General features: G+C 35.6%; 1 protein-coding gene across 6 annotated transcripts in view; it reads left to right on the forward strand.

The window, feature by feature from the left end:
* Window positions 1–17000, forward strand: part of TRDN (triadin) — a 244571-nt gene that overhangs the window by 47183 nt on the left and 180388 nt on the right. For all 6 annotated transcript variants that reach the window (XM_074819208.1, XM_074819204.1, XM_074819207.1 and 3 more), the window contains 3 exons: window positions 1118–1159; window positions 7861–7998; window positions 9861–9887. In XM_074819208.1, the coding sequence (XP_074675309.1) occupies window positions 1118–1159; window positions 7861–7998; window positions 9861–9887 (207 nt within the window). The remainder of the gene's footprint in view (window positions 1–1117; window positions 1160–7860; window positions 7999–9860; window positions 9888–17000) is intronic.

Genomic DNA, 17000 nt, shown 5'->3' on the forward strand with positions numbered 1-17000 from the left:
AAATTGAAATAATTGGTAAAAGTTTTTCCATACATGTAAAGCCCTAGAAATATCTCCCACAGAACAAAAGAGTGGGATGTGGGAAAGGTGATGGTCCTTGCTGTGCTCACCTTGGAATTTATCAAAACAGTTCTATAGTCTTTAGAAATACAATTTTTACTGTATTTACAAGTGTCAATCCAGAGCATGAGTAAACAGCTTACCCATTTCAAACTTTTTAAGGAAATTCTTAGTTAAATTATGTGGAATTTCCATTAATATACTCAAAACCTACAAACCAATTTTTTTCAGTTTTCCATAATAAAAACAATTAAAGGGATTTAAACCCAGTTCCAGTTTAAAGAAGGGCTGTCCAGATGACATCTTATTTCCCATTTTTCACTCTGCAGCAAATCTCACAGCTGACATAAACCCCTAGAAAATGAGTTTATAGTGGAAAGAAAGACAATCTATAAAGTACTGCAGTGTTGCAAGTACTGCATTCATCCCAAATGGTCTAGCATATACAAGATGATAAACTGTGATAGATCAAACTTCATGAGGTCATGAAGTTGAAAATACAAAATTTCAGAAACTGACTCGGTGAATAGGGAAGGATCTAAGAAGAGAAATGTCTTGCATGCTTAAATACACTTCATGGGATACAAAACACAAACCAAATTTCCAGCCCATAATTGTGTCTGTGAAATTTCTAATTTTAAACAAACAAAACCAGTAATTCATTTCAGTAACAATTGCAGTAATGTAATTCATTGGTTATTTTCTGTTGAAGAAATCTAAATAATTCTACTAGAATCAACTAGATGTAATATATTCTTTTCAGCAATAGAATGTGTTTGTAACTTGTGAAAATACCTGTGCCTTATTTAACCATGTTTTTACATTGCTCTGATTCGTACTGTATTACGAATACCTACAACACATTGTTTTTCTTTTTAATGAACTCCGATTTCTGCTTCATAACAACAGCCTCACAAAGTTTAAATAACTCCTCACTTCACTTCTTAGCTGCTTCCTTTAGTCAAGCAACAGCTGAGGATGTTCATTATTAATAATGGTGTTTCTTCCTTTTTTTCATTGGCCTTTCTGGGGTCCATCCTGTTACCATCCGCTATAGCCACCTATTCACAACATTGTGATGATCCCTGTTTACCACCTGGTAAAGACATTCTGCCTGCAGTGTTCTGACTACGCGTGTGTGCCCGCGGTCTGCTGGGTGGTGATAGCAAAGCATGGGCACGAGCAGTGTGCCAGGATGCCGCAGCACTGCTTCTCTGCTAACCCCAACTCCGGCTGGCCGGGGCTGCAACGTTCATTGCAATAGCATCCTCCCCATTTCCACATCTTGCTTGAAATAGATCTGTCAGCTAAGAGATGCCTTCAGCCAGGAGATTCCCAGGAAATGGTGGCAAGACGACAGATGCTCATTTTACCCTCATAAATGCCCTTTAAAAATTCTGTTGTACAATTATTTAACAACACTGCCTTTTTAATCTGAAGTTAAGATCTGTGTTCTTAGTCAGAGAATTGAATCCTTAGAATGGGAATAAAACAAAACTTCAAATTATTTTCAATAAAATACCTCAATGTTTCAGAAAACATCACCTAACTAGGGTCTGATCCATCAAATCATTCAGCTGATATCAAATCAAGTCATATAAATTACATGTAAAGCCCATCCTAAACCTACATTCCTGCCCATGTGTATGGCTATATCAAAAGTACCTGAAATTACTTGACACTTTGTGGGACTTTGTGAATATCTTTCTAAATTTTGGCTACTAAATTTAGCTTTCTAAATTTGGCTTTCTAAATTTCTAACTACTTTGTTCTCATTCTGGGTAAAATGCATTTGTCCACTTTCAGGTGATGTTTTATCTATGAACTTGACTTCAGTATAATTATCTAAGGCTGATATTAGAAAGAGACAGAGAAGCTTTATACTGCAGACTGTAATCTTCATATTTACAATTTAAGTACCTATGAAATGGAAATTACTGGGTAATGTTGAGTCTGAGTTTTCTTTGGCATTGTTTTTATACTTTTAATTAAATATAATTCAAAATTAAGTTATTATTTTTATACTTATAATTCAGTGATACCCACCACAGTTTGTCCCAAAGCTTAGTGCTGTAAGCATGACAAAAAATGTTAGTCTATGAAATAGGAAGAAAAGACCTAAGCACACCTGTGCTGATAAACTGGAATATCAATAAAGATTTATGTGTGTATTGAGTTTTATTTGTTAGATTCTACTATTCAGAAGACCACAGAGTAAAATACTATTATTAATAACAAATCTTAGAAATATATAAACTTTCAAATTAAAATACAGATCTCTACATTTATAAAATAATATTTTACTATAACTAGGATATGTTTTATTATCACAAACTAGAGTTAGGCTTTTGTATTTTATCAAACGTGGCAGAAATTCTCTGTCTTCATCAGCTGTACCTTGTCAGTATCAATGAATTAGATTATATCTCATAGATCAATCTTTACTCCAGATAATTACCATCATTTGTAATTTAATTGCATTCAATTCACGGGAGTCAAAATATGTAATTGATGAAAATCCAACAATTATTAAGTAATTCACTTCAATTCATTAAAAAAAAAAACCCTTTAAAGTAGATTGAACTCCCAATATATATTTAACTACTTGACAAGCAAAAAAGATTGATAGGAGACTACATTCTTGGCAGAATTATTAAGACTAGAATAATGACTGAAGTGATTTGCACAGATAAATCAATTAGTCACTTTTTGTTGTGCACTTCACAGGAATAAATGATGCAGACCATGAAACATAACCTGATTTGCTTGAGATGCTACAACAAATCATACCATGTGATTAATCAATTCCTATTTCCAAAAGCCACTGTTAAAGGACCCATTATTATTCCTGATGAAAAAAAGGTTTTTCTGTTTGCAAAATACCACAGTTTTACTGAAGTTGAAGTGACTTTGTCAGTTTATGGAAATTATCTTCTGTCCCAAGAATGTACCCAACACTGATTGAAGGACTTTGGAAGTCTGTCATTGGTTGATTTCAAAGAATTGTGTTAAGTGTGAGTTATTAATTACCATTAAATGTATGAATTCTATTTTCAAATCAATTGGAGTTAAAATTGTGAGCCAAGGAGAGTTCAAAACTGAAGAAATTAGTTCATCAGAATTCTTGTTCTGACATTTTGAATCAAATTACTCTTTCTGTACCAGTAATGCTGGAGAGCTAGAAAGAATTGTAGCAGTTTAATTTTGATGTAATGATCATGAAAGACAGTTTTAAAATACACAGGGGGTTCTCAGAAGTATTTAATACCTACAGTACATCTGAAATTATTTATTGAAGATTTTTTTTAACCAAGTTTGCATATGTTTAGTAAAGAAAATCCAAACAAGCTTCCAAATTTTCTTGCAGATATCTACAACAGGTAACAGACATTCTCCAACTAAATTCAGCTGTTTTACTACAATTAGGTTTTGCTGAAAGGTAGTATACAAAGTCCTTCAATTTGACTGGGATTCTTTCTCTGTCAGCTTTAACTCTTTCAATTTTCAGCACTTTCCAGAGACTTCAGAATTAAAATTTTGAAGTCTTCACTAAAAAAAAAAAAAAAGGCAAAACTGTTAATTATTCTCACAGCAGTGAAAGTGTAAGCACAAGTAGAGCTGAACTTTTACTGAACTGAAAAATATCTCTTATACTTTACCAAGTAATAAAAGACCATGAAAAAATGTATAGCAAAGCATTGTTGGTGGTATCAGTGCTGTTTTGGAATGCAAGTAATTTATTGAGGTGAATAGTCATATTGACCTGGAATTAATTATGAATGTAAAGTTACAAATTTAAGTGCTTAGCCAAAGTGTACAATGACAAGAAGGATTTAAATATGAAACAGCACCACTAATAGGATTCATGTCACATACCTCAGTCATATGAAGATAAGGTGTCATGTCCACACTAATATTTCAGGCTTCCTTTCCTTCCTAGTCAATGGAAAGAGCTGGGCATCTTTGGAAATTTATTCATATAACCCTAAAAAATATGCAGAGGAAAGCAAGAGACTTGCCTTCTGAAGGTCACAATATGTCTTTCTGCCTTGGCTTTTGAGGGAGTCTAAAAACCGCCAGGGATTCAACACCTGGCTTTCAGGTACATTTGGCTAGATAGGACAATCTGAATTTAAGCTGTGATTAAATGAAATTACATACTGTCAACAAAATTCTTCAATATTAATTGCATGTTTCTTCCCTGATCTTAACCTGCTGCGTAACCATTCACTTCCTTTCTCCTCCTTCCTCCTTTGACAGACATTTAGTATTTTTCTACATTATCTCAGAGGAACAATTGACTCAGTCTCTGTTTACAAATTCAGAAAAAGGTAGAACTTCACAGACTTCTCTATCTGAGAAATATTCTGTATTCATAAAGACTCTTTACAGTTTAAATTCAAGATCCTGCTTCTTCTACTTCCAACACAATAGATGCTATAAGATATATCATATATTCATTATATTTTATACTTGTATATTAGTTACAAATTAGATATTACATACTACATAACATATGCTTTCAAGAGATGTATATTGTGAGCTTAGTTTTAAAATAATTTGTGTTCTAAGGTCTGCTAAGAAATGAAAAGTTGGACAAAGGACAGCTAATCCAGTCTGAATGTGTTGAATCTAAGAGTATTCTAAAAAAATTCATCATACTGTACCCTTACTGGACATCTGTAAATAGGAAAAAAAAATCTATATTACATCAAAATATCAAGCTCAAACTTTGTTATGAAAATTTGCATTCTCTCAGCTTCACTCTTGAAGCAAGAGTATTAAAATCCTCTGGATATGGTTATCTTTCTTTGCATATGTGTGAGATAAATGACATCTTTCTCTCCACTTGTTACCCCCTGAACTGCTTTATTTCCATTGTTTCTTATGTGTTTTGTTCTACTAGGGAAAGAACCTGCTATTGTCAAAGTTGTGGGGAGAGCTAAAAGCATGGATTTGATCAGTAGTAATTTTCACTTCAGCATTACCTGGTGTGCTGTTCTTAAACATTTTAGGACACATCCTTACTGTTAGCACTACTTTTTAAAAATGTAGGAAATACAGCAGAAGTTAATCAGAAGATCTATGCACAGGGAGACAACTTTCCAGGCCTGTGTCACTTGCATCAGACTGCAAGTGGATCTCACAGTATCTGTTTGCACACAAATTTTAATTTTGAAAATACCACTAAAGTGTCCTCTACACAGCCCCAAACTGATTTTTCTAAACTTTCTATGTTAAACAAGATTTGAAACATAGGTCTGTTAGTGTAGGCATGACTGGAGAATTTCGCCTTTGGACACTTAAAATTTCTAATCCCTTTTCATAGTTTGCTATGAAGATGTTATGAATTAAAGACCAGGATATGATGTTGAGGGGTCTGATTCATCAGCAAAGATGGCTTGCCTTGGGGTGGTTGAAATAATTTCCTCTGCTCTTGATCTTGCTCTTCTCTGAGCATTTCCCTTGCCTGCCTGGGGGGACAGCTCTGCTACCTGTGAAGCAGTTCTTGAACTGCTAGTTGATAGACCAGTATATTAAAATAAATTGACACCAATTCTTGTTTAGTTTACAGCTGTAGTCCCTGCAGCTGAAAAGCCTGTGGCTGTAAAAGCAACTGAGCCATCCCTAACCAACCAGGGGGGAAAGGATAGCCAGAGTGGAAATCAAGGCAGCTGTCCAAAGTTAAACCATCCCTGATTGTGAATCTAAACCTCAGTTATGCTAAGACCCCTCTGGCCATGTCCATTCTATTAGTCTGTTTGGACTCCTTAGCACCTCTAGATTAGAATAAAGTACAAATGACATCAGGTCTCAGATTGCACATTTATTTTTTAATAGCCTAAATATAGATATTAATTCTTCTGGTAAACACTTCAGAAGAGCATTTGTGGCAAATCAGATGAAAAAATAAAATCTTTACATCACAATGCATGACACCGATGTAAATAAATAAATGCCTTAAATATTCCCTGTTATACTGCTCAATCTTTGTGAATAGTGCACACAATAATACACTAAATGAAGAGATCATGCATATTTCTTTGCAATTATGTCATTTCATCATGGCACACGATTAATTTATTTGATGTGCCTGATTGTTCAGTAATATATATCTATCTAATGCAATCTTCAAAAAAACACTAACCAAAATATTTCTTTGGTCTACATTATTAGTAAGCAGATGTAAAATAATAGAAAATCAGCCTGGACTTTTCTGTTTCAGATCAATTAATTAGAAATAAAAAGAATTATTCAGTGATACATTTATATTTCATATAAAGTTACTTGTATATTTCATTACAGCACTTTTAGAAAATAACTGTTCATACTGCTGCCATCAAAGAAGTTGCTTCAAACCTGCACTTTGCCTGTCTGTAACCTGCAAGTCCATGTGAGACTACTTCTGATTACTGCTAAGATTTGGTTTGTGTCTCAGAACACTGCAACCAGAAGTAGTTCTGAAGAGACTTGTGTTTAACTTCCTATTAAAATATTTGCATACAGAAAAATAGTGATAAACAGAGATATGGCTCCCATCTTTATACTCTTAAATTCAGTGTACATATGTCTATTGAAATTCCTATGAACAAGACTAGGCCAACAACTCAAATCATATTTGTGATCTACCTTCAATTGTCTACATTTGTGGGAAGCCTTCACACACAAAGGACAATCATTCAGTCCACCATTTCAAGTACAGTAACATAGACTGAATGACAGTTGTCCCTATTCCTAAGCAGTGTTTGGTACAGATTTCAAGAAAATAAAAGTTTACTGGATAGAAAAGTCAGAAGAAATATTCTGTCAGAGGCCAGAAAGTTTCTCCGAACTACTATGCCAGCATAAAGAGGGTAGGGAGAAATCTGGTGAAATCACAACTGGAAAAGCCTTTAAGTGTATACTTGTATTACCCACTGATGGTTCCTCTCCCTGGGTGGGGATACAGTGAGGAGCAGGGACCTCATGTCCATTAGAGGTCCCAGGAAGGTGGATCACATTAAACTGCACAACTTCCTTGTTTGCTAGATTACTTGCCTACAGGAGCAGTAAGACCAGAACTAGTTAAGTATGCAGATGTGCACAAGTGTATGTGAAAGAAACTCTAGAAAAGTTTTAAGAGAAGAACCAGATACGCAGGAGTACATGTTTGAAAGTATCTGTCTCTGTGCCACAATTTGGATTTGCATTCCCCTTCATTCTGGACTCAGGCTTATTTTGGCCTGAGTATGCTCAGCTTTCTTCTTCCCATCCATTACATGTACGCCATGGCAATGATATGACCTGCATGTGGTTAAGCCAGGCTCAGCAATTTCCTCAGCCAGAACTTCTGTAAAGGAGGGCACTCAAGAGGAGCTGTGACAGGAGGAGTGGGACACAGACAGCAGTGAATCTTAATCAGGCATCAATAGGCAGAGGACTTGAGCCAGACAAAAAAAATGGGCTCAAAGGAAGAGATTATCTAAAAAGATGAATATTTGGTAGAAACAAATCTATATTTATACATTGCCCAACAAGCCTCAGAAGAAGAGCCAGAACTTGGAGCGCAGTATTAGACCAAATTATCCACTGGGTCCGTAATCACTCTGTGAACAAGTACAGTAGGATACAGTTTATGCCAGACTTGCACAGGAAGGAGACGTGTCCTCAAACCCTTGAATAATAAAAATTAACATTCACTATCTTTGTTTCTGTTAAAGGAGGTAGTATAATTACTCCTGTATAAAATGAAGATTAACTTTAATCGTTGAAGGAGTATTATTTTTTTCAAATCGTTTTTGTTTTAAACTCTGCACTCAGGAAGATCTGTTAACAAGCTCAGCACAGAACCACTGAGAATCATTCATGAGACATTGGAAGAATCCACTGATTGGCTTTATGGCTTTATTTCTTTACTGTCTGACATCGTATGGAGTGATGATGATGACAGTGATGAAGGTATTTGTAATGTAAAGACTTCTGTAACTGCTCTAACTGCTGTTTTACATGCATTATGTTGGCTTACTCAGCTTTTAACCTTACAGACAAAAAGGTCAAACAAAATGAAAAGTGAACGTTGTTGTTAATAAAGCATCTACTGGCTCTTCCAATCAGTAAATTGGTCTCTTTGTTAGCTTTCATCTCATGTTTAATGTACCATTACAGAAAAGCTGTCACAATTAAATATTACCATTAGTACGTCTTGAAGTAAAGAGAACTAATTTATACAAGACTTCAAAGCCACAACCAAAATATGCATCAGGGTATTGCTTCAGACAGTGGCAATAGCTATTTTCTTTTAATCAGCAAGAATCTAAAGAAGCCCGGTAAATATACAAGATAGACCCAGAAACTTAAAACTTTTTTATTTTATATATTGATGACAGAACAATATATTGAAACAAAAAAGAAGAAAGAAAAAATAGCATTTTGGCTGAACTAAGGGGATTTTCAGTGACATATTGCAAATAATTCCCTTTACTAGAAATTATGGTTCTGCCATTATAGTAACATTCTTAATATGAGATAATATGATAAAGAAAAATAAATTGCTAACATTTCAACTTTTGAAATTACTGTCCTTCTGTTATAAAAAAAGTAGTTCCTTGATATGAGCAGAGCAGTAGTGGATCATCATGTCACATCATATTGGTCATTTTGACAAGCGATGAATGTAGGAGTGACAACTTCATTTCACGGTAGTTTATTTTATATTCCATTTGGCTATATCAGAATATAATTAAAAAACAACATGTACTGAAACTGAATTCTACCTGTTTGTTCATAAACTTGAAATATTATAAAGTTTCTACCTTTTAAAAGTGTGCATGAGTTTTTTATATTATCACCGATAGGTATGCTGTTATATGTGAGTCTGAACTGAGCATCCTATTCTGAGATATGATTTACAACTATCAGAAAGCCAGTCTCTCATATGGTTGAGAAACAGAAAAGGTGAAATATGGAGAGCTTGCTAAAATTTGAACAGTGTTCATTTCTATCACTTCAGAGCTTCCAAAGCACCTGCAAACTGTCAAATACTTGAGTGTGTAAGTGTTAACGCAAGTAGGAAAGGTCATGAATTACCTGACATACAAAAATTCAAGATCTGAATGGTCACTAAATATTGGGAAACCAGCCTTTGGCCCAAGTGGAATTTCATCAATATCTACCAGGAGTGTGAAAAGGCAGTAGGCAACTTACTGTGCTATATCATAAAAAGTAAGTGCATGTGAACTCCCTGCCCACTGTGCACTGCAGTCAGTGCAGATGAGGCTGCACACTCACCACAGTCATTCAGGCTAACTTCTTTAAATTTCATGTCCTACAAGGAGGTGGGATGACACACTGCAGCAATCAGGTGCTCATAGTTGCACTGAAATTGAGTATTTTTTGCCTTGGATTTCACTGGAATCATTGCTAGATTTACAACCTTGCTAACCTGCATATACTTTTTATCATTTGGAGATAAAACAGAACTGCTGGGCCTTTCCTCAAAACATGGAAACATCCATAAAATCAAGCAAATTTTAAATTGTAGTCACAAGTTAATATTCAGAAGCACAAACACAGATTTGGACGTTTCCTTGGTTACTACTGCACACTGAATTTATCTAACCCAGACCCAGGAAAACCTCTATGGTAAGAGAGATACGTTATGAAAAATCCAGAATCTCAGAATAGAGTGCTTTTCATTGAGCATATAAAGAATAGATTATTTTTTTAAATTAAAACTAGCCAACTTGAGAAAACCAGTTTTGTTTTTTTTTTTTTTATTATGATGTCCCTTCTCTGATGTTTGTTCTTTTCTCCTGGTTTAGGTGAAGTGGAACCTTCCCTGAAAAAAGGTTGGTCAGTTGCCTTTCTATAGAGAACAAATATTTTGCAACTGTTTTAAGAATTAACTAGTATATCTGTGATATAGATTCTGTCATTAGTTACATGTCAGTCTACTAATCTTGTAAATTGTGCTTTAGCAAACTCATTAAATAAGAAATTCAAGTTATAATAGTTGCTGTACTGTTTGTTGCTCTGTGAGAATTCTTGACTGTTTCATTATTATCCAGAAAATCTGAAAAATGTTCATAAAAACCCAATAGAATTACAGAAATATTATTTGTGCCCTTGCCCTGCATGTGGGACTCTTATTAATGCCAATATAAGTTATGTGTATTCCTGGATAGAAATAATATTTAGAAATAATAATATTGATATAAATATTTAGAAAGAATATTTATTGACAAATAATGGTGAGGTGTTGTAAAAACATTTTACCTTGTGCCAACACAGAACCCTAAAATGAGGACTACTTCTAAATCTTCTGAAAAAAATTAATCATTGAATTTTTAAAGCAGACAAGTGAAGCCAGTAGGTTTTATAATATAAATCTTTTCAAATATTAAAATTGTTATGCTGAAACATAAAACTTAAGTTCAACTTCTATTAAATCAAAATTAAATTATATTAGAAGGCTTGAGATATTGGTGATAGGATATAAAGCTTTTCAAAAGTAAGGCGTGTTTTTTTCTCCAGATTGAGCACAGCTTGATAATAACAAGATGTGTAACCCAACCTATGCGATCTGAATTTGGTTTTCATCAAATTCTCTGTAGGTAAATGCCCATAATGAGGAATCTATCACCCCAGTTGGTGCTGAGATTACAGTTCAGTTTTCTCTGAAGTTAACTAGAACTGGATCAGGCTTTTATTTAATGACATGTTTTGTCAGTCTTAATAGGGCATCCAAAGTATTAACAGGCTTGAAGATCAGGACCATTCATCTTTCTGCGGACAATCCTTCATGTTAGGACTGAAGAAAACTTATAGACAGTGTGGGAAAACATTACATCTCTATTCTGTCAGTAAGAATTGCAAAAGTTTCAGCATTGCCCTGTCTATTCTCCCAAAGAAAGAAATGCATTGTTAATTTTACAGTGGGTGCAGAGTCTGAAGCTCTAGGACATTGTTGGCAGGGTTGCTGGGTACATGGGTGGAAGCTGTCTACTCACCACAGGCCAATGTAGCTGACCAGGCTGGGAGTACTGTGGAGATACTTCACTGCTGGGAAGGCTTAATCCATAAAAACATTATGGACAACACCATGCTCAGCATTGCAATGTCTGCTTCTTTATAATCAGTGACATGTTCATGTCTTACAATTTGCATTGGGACATTAGGCTGTAGAAATAGAATTCAGAGAAGCCATCAAAATAAGTTGGAAGCCACTTAAATTAGTCAGTTGGAAGTGATGAGATGATTGTTTGTATCTAGAAGTCCTCCACTCAAGGAGCAGACTACCTAACTGCCAGATTGAAATGTTTTCCTCAGTATTCAAAGCTCACAACCCTGCTCTGGAGATAAATGCCTGAGAAAGTCTTCTATCTTTGGTGTGAAGGAAATGGACAAGGAGCTGGTGATTCCTCTGGAGCTGGTATCTTACAGGATAACTCAGCCACATAGATGTGAAAAGGTCCAAACTCAAACACACTTCATCTGCCTGGGCAGTAAAGTAGCTTTTGAGTGGGCTCTTCCACTTCCCAGATGTATGCTCAAGATCTCTACCTCCATCTTTCAGAGGATAAGGAGTCCCATTCCTGTCTCCCTGCAAGAAACTGTTTCTTGACTAGGACTGATGAAGAAAGTGGTCTAAGGCCCTTCCTGGGTATAGCTGTAAACTTTCACATAGCAACATCCTCAAATAACTTGTTATCATCTCCAGATGACTAGAGGTCTCCATTTCATTCTGGCAGCTAGGATATGGCCTTCTGTGCTACAGAAACACAATATATGTGCCCTGATGCCACCAGTCCCCTAGAAATGCCAGTGCAGAGTATTGCGCATGTCTGCTCAGTGACAGGCAGCTGTGACCTCCTCAGAGCTGCGTCTCTTTGCCAACTTCTCTTAAAATTGTGTAAACATCAAGGAGCTGAATTGCTGGGGTCTAACCCTATACAGAAGTTTTCTGAGAGCTCTGTGATAAAGTCTAGTCAACAGCTTTTCTGCTTAGGCACAGTGAAATTCACTCCCAGGGCTAAAGCTCATGAGCACAGAAGGAAAAGCCCTGGGAGGTGAGGCAAGGGCTCAGATGAGCTCGTGCATGTAGCACTCTCACAAACATCACAATCTGTTCCTCTGAGCATAAGGTGCAGATCTCTTTGAGTAGCTTTGCCTAACTAATGTGTGTTGTCATGTCTATGCTCTAGAAATATAAAGCTCCAGAGAAAAACCTTTCCAAAATGAAACAAAACATTGCATCTGTGTATTTTTCACATGACTGCTGTAGGGCTGGACACAAAGGAGGACCAGCTATACAAGTTAATTTGGAGACTTCTTGGGTATCAAAATGTTAGTAGTTAGATCCACAAAATCAGAACCAAATTTTTAGGTTATGGAGTATTCTCTGTTTTCATATAAAGGACCATTTCTGCGTCAAAGTCCCTTCCACTCTGTGCAGCATTGTTATCTAAAGCTTTGTGAATGATCCTTCTTTAGGTGTTTCTTATGCTTGTGGCTTTTGAACATTCTAAAAAAAAAATGACCCAGTGAGATGGTGCATTACACTACTACTGTCTCCAGAAGATGAACAGTTTGACTTTTTGTACATATTCACATGAAACCTCTCTCAAATTTCACTCTGGAAATGTGCATTATGGTTGCTGTGCCTTTTTTTTTTTAAGTATTTGTGTTGGATCTAACCCACACTTACTGTGGTATTCATGAATAGGCTGAGAGTTTTTGAGAAATCTCCATATCTATTTTTGGTGTATGGACAAGCTTTCAGTCTTTTGCTTTGTTGACTAGCAAATTTTATGAATGCTAAAATGTTAGCAAAAAATTTACTTTATAATGGAATATAGTGACTGAAAAAATAAGATTGCTGGTACCAAAATACAAGGGGAGTGGTAAAGATACTGTGTAGATGAAGAAAGAAGAGGAAAGTGTAATGATAACTGCGAACTCAAAGAAAGCAAAGATCACCTTCCTAGAGATGTAAATTGAAAGCAATGACAATAAAAGTACAAGTAATGACAATAGGCTTGTACATGCAAAAGGACTAATACCAGTTTTGGAATCCTTTAGAAAGGATGAAAATGCCTCTCGAGTGTCATTTTTATTGCAACTATTTTTGCCAGTCCAAGTCTTATCAGTAATATTTATCTTTAATATTTGGAAAAGAGTGAACATTTGATATTGTCTGGAAAAAAGTGTTCTTTAGTGAACAGGAGGTAGTGAAAGATTACTCTGTAGAGGACTTCTCAGTCTTTAACAATGCATATTCTCAAATGCTAAAACTGCAGACAATTTTCACAAAAAGATATTGAAAAGCCTAATACCTGTTTCACGTGGGTTTGTTATGTTTTTGGCTTCATTTCTTTCTAGAACAATGGCTATGACTGATAATGTTTAATTTTTCAGGGTTAGTTTAACCTTTAGAGACAAATTTAATTATTTGACAGCTGTATGTTTTCTCATATTTTAGTCCTTTCTACTAGAAATTATTGTTATAGAAAAAAAAATATTTATTATTTTTTGGTGGACATTACCGGCAAGAGTTATGAGTTTGGAAAAAACTTGAGAAACCTGGTGCACAAAGTTGGAAATAATGATCTGTAAAATATAAGCAAGTGCCGACAGTTCAGCATTGTCATCCATGGCTAAAAATGTCATTATTAAACTGTTCTGGAACTTCACTCCAGTTTACATATGGGTAACTGAAAATTTAAAATCTGAACATGGACTCCTCATTTAGCCAGCCAGGGTACACCTGACAAGCTGTGCACATGTAGCAGTGGGTTTTGAATGTTAAAGTAGCATCTTCTTCTGTTTCAAAGCAGCCAATGCATTATTGGCATAAAATTATTCTATACAAACAATCAAAAGAAACTTGATTTCCTCGAGGTAGAGATGGATCTCTCAATTTCTGTGAGTTAGCCTATGTATGAGACAGAAAGATGTATACAATAGTTATATGAAATGATCTTATTCTCATTACTTGGTTATAAATTTTTTTTCAGAAAAAAACAGTTAAAAAATCATAGATTAAAACAAGAGGCCACAAACAACAGAAATTTCTGTTAAAGGCTGCAATAAATTTTGTTGATTACAAATAAACTTTTTGGCAAAGCACCTTATCCTTCTGTCTTCAGTTCAAATGAGAATATTGTTGCCTGAGTATTAGGGTGGTTATTAATATGCTGAAGACACACACGTCATGCTCTTCTTAAAAGACATGGCAACTTCTAAGGGTACAGTTGGTTACACTGACTTACCCTCAGCTGCTCTGGTCAAGGTGCAGTTCCTCCAGACCTGAATCCAGACACTCACTCCCATTAACCCCCTCTCCACCCCAGGGTTAAGACAGTCAGAATTTATTTAGCACAAACTATTTGTTCGTTCAGATCTGGGTATTAATCTGCACTAACAACAAACAAAATGCTCCCAAAAAAGAAGGTTCTCAGACCAAATAATTTCCTACACCTCCTTTTAAGAGTGATCAAGAAAACATCTATGACAGCTTTTCCTGGGAAAGGGGAGAGGTGGGAATAACCTGCTTCGAGAAGGCTGGTAAGGGCTTTGCTAATTTGAATTTGAAAGTGGGTTTGATGTCATGGCCTGTATAAGCCTAAAGGAACTGTTTTGGATATTCAGGCAGGGTAGAGAAAAACATATCGACAAATACTTAAGATTTCAGTCTTGCAATTTATGATGTGTGCCAGATTGTTTTTATCTATTAAGTTATATAAGAATGGTTATATATGATCAGACCAAAAGTCCAGCTCACCCAGTGGATGGGACAGAAGTCCTTATTGCTGCCCAAGAGTGACCAGTGCAGATGCCTCAGGAAGGATATAAGAACTGTTAAAAATATAGTGATAATTTCCCAAAACAATTCTTCCTACTCTAGACATTTGCCCCAGTCAGGGACTCCCTGAGCCATGGTGTCACTGAATTCAACCGGGACACAGTTCTTGCATGGCTGTAATCTATCTACTGCTTTCTGTGAACCCAAGGATACAGAAGGGATGAACATTAACATCAGGGAGCAAAACACGCATGCAGTAAGTTGCTGGAACCAGTTAGGTTTCATAACAAGATTTTGAAGAAAATGTTTTTCTTTCCCAAATTCCCACATGATTACTTAAACAGCAGGTAATTCCACTCATCTGTTATCTTAAAGTCCTATATACTTTAAGAAGCTTTACTTTTAACTCTTTATAATTGAGCATCAACCTTTTCACACACTAGAAATATATTGCGCAGGATTCAGGTGAATAAACCAAACTGGCTGGTGCCATCTTAGATACCACACGGTATCTCAGACGTAACATGGGACTAGCAGAAATGACACAGGACCTATGGAAGAAGTGCACCCTTATAGGGTAGCTGATGACTACCAGAGTACCTTAGGATGTTTAAAATGCCACCAGGTGCTTATTAAGATTCTTACATTTAAAATTTTTTATGAAAAGGGTTTTCTAAAGTTTAAAAGAACTACAGGTTATACGTAAATAATAATTTGTTATTACTATAGCTTATATCAGAAGAATATCTGAGAATGTTAACTTGGCAACTAACTTTATTTCTGGGCAGAATACTGAAATTAGAACATGTCTTTTATAATTTAGAAGTCCTTTTCTTCTACAGGAACAAATCTGGAAAAATAAGGAAAACAAGTGGGTTTTCTTGGGGTAATATTCATGTTCAGAAAAGAGTTTCCAACCAAAAAAATGGAAATGGACTAGAGAAAAGAAATTCAGAATACCATAGATATAACCTGAAAACTGAGTTGCCGGTATGGTTGTTATATGTGTGTTTTAGAAATTACTTATGCAGTTCCATTCATCCCTAAAGTATATATCTATTTGTACTGGTAATGCCTTCTGAATTCAGTTTCTTTTATGTTGCCATATGGTAATGTTCACTTTTCTGTGTATGAGTTGCTATTATAGATCTCTCTAAAAGGCTTTCACTGTCTCCCTAGGCTACACTTTACTACAAAGCATTTTGCATATCTTTGTGTAAAGTACACCCTGTGTTAAAAGATGAAAATCATTGATTGATTCAATTCTCAGATGTTAAACTGCTTTTCCAGATACATATTTTTTGCATTTTGCATTTTTGTGGCATCCATTTCTGTTATTAATGTTCTTTTAACAATCTCATCTTGGTTTGCTTACTCTGATCAATACAGTAATGGCATATCCACTATAAAATAGCATTTTATAATGTAAAGAAAATATTTTCCATATTATCCAGATGAAACAAAGTATATACCACTAGGGAACAGGGGTGTTTAATTATAGTTCTTTTACCTGTTCAAGAATAGTGATTGGGTTTCAACTTGAGTTGAAACATTTTAATCCAAACTTGCCAGCTGTCTTTTAAAAGACACAGAGAGAACTTTCAGCCACAAGGCTAGTAAGAATCCTGGGCAGAAGTGTAGCAGTACAGAGGTTTGCAGCTGTTTAAGTTATCCTCTTAAATCAGGGAAAACCTTAAGAAAAGTTGCCCGTGTTACCCTCACAGAAATCTTCATTTGTGCCCCAGCAATGGAGCATTGGGGAGGTTTTCACTCTAAGGGAAGAGGGAAGCATTAGGCAGATGCCCCACTGGCTGGGAACCTACTGTGCCTGAAACACAATAAATGGCTGACCTGGGAAGTGAGAGGGTCTTCCAAAACTCAGTTAAATCAACAGCACCAAAGCTGGGGGTCCTGTGTGTTTCTGAGTGAACTCAGATCCCCTCACAGCTACTGCTGTGCTAAGGAGAGGATATAGCAAGTGGAGTTCCATGCTCATGACCCACAGAAACAGAATCTATATTCTGCATGACAGACTCCTAAAAAAAAGTAGATCTAGAAGTGATTTAACTTACAAGAATATATATTTGCAGACTAATATATTAAGGTAGGATCTGCAGAGTTGACATTTTTTAAAGCTGAGCGGAGGAACTGTGGTTAG

This window comes from Strix aluco, chromosome 3 (assembly GCF_031877795.1).
Source record: "Strix aluco isolate bStrAlu1 chromosome 3, bStrAlu1.hap1, whole genome shotgun sequence".
In the NCBI taxonomy this organism is placed as follows: domain Eukaryota; kingdom Metazoa; phylum Chordata; class Aves; order Strigiformes; family Strigidae; genus Strix; species Strix aluco.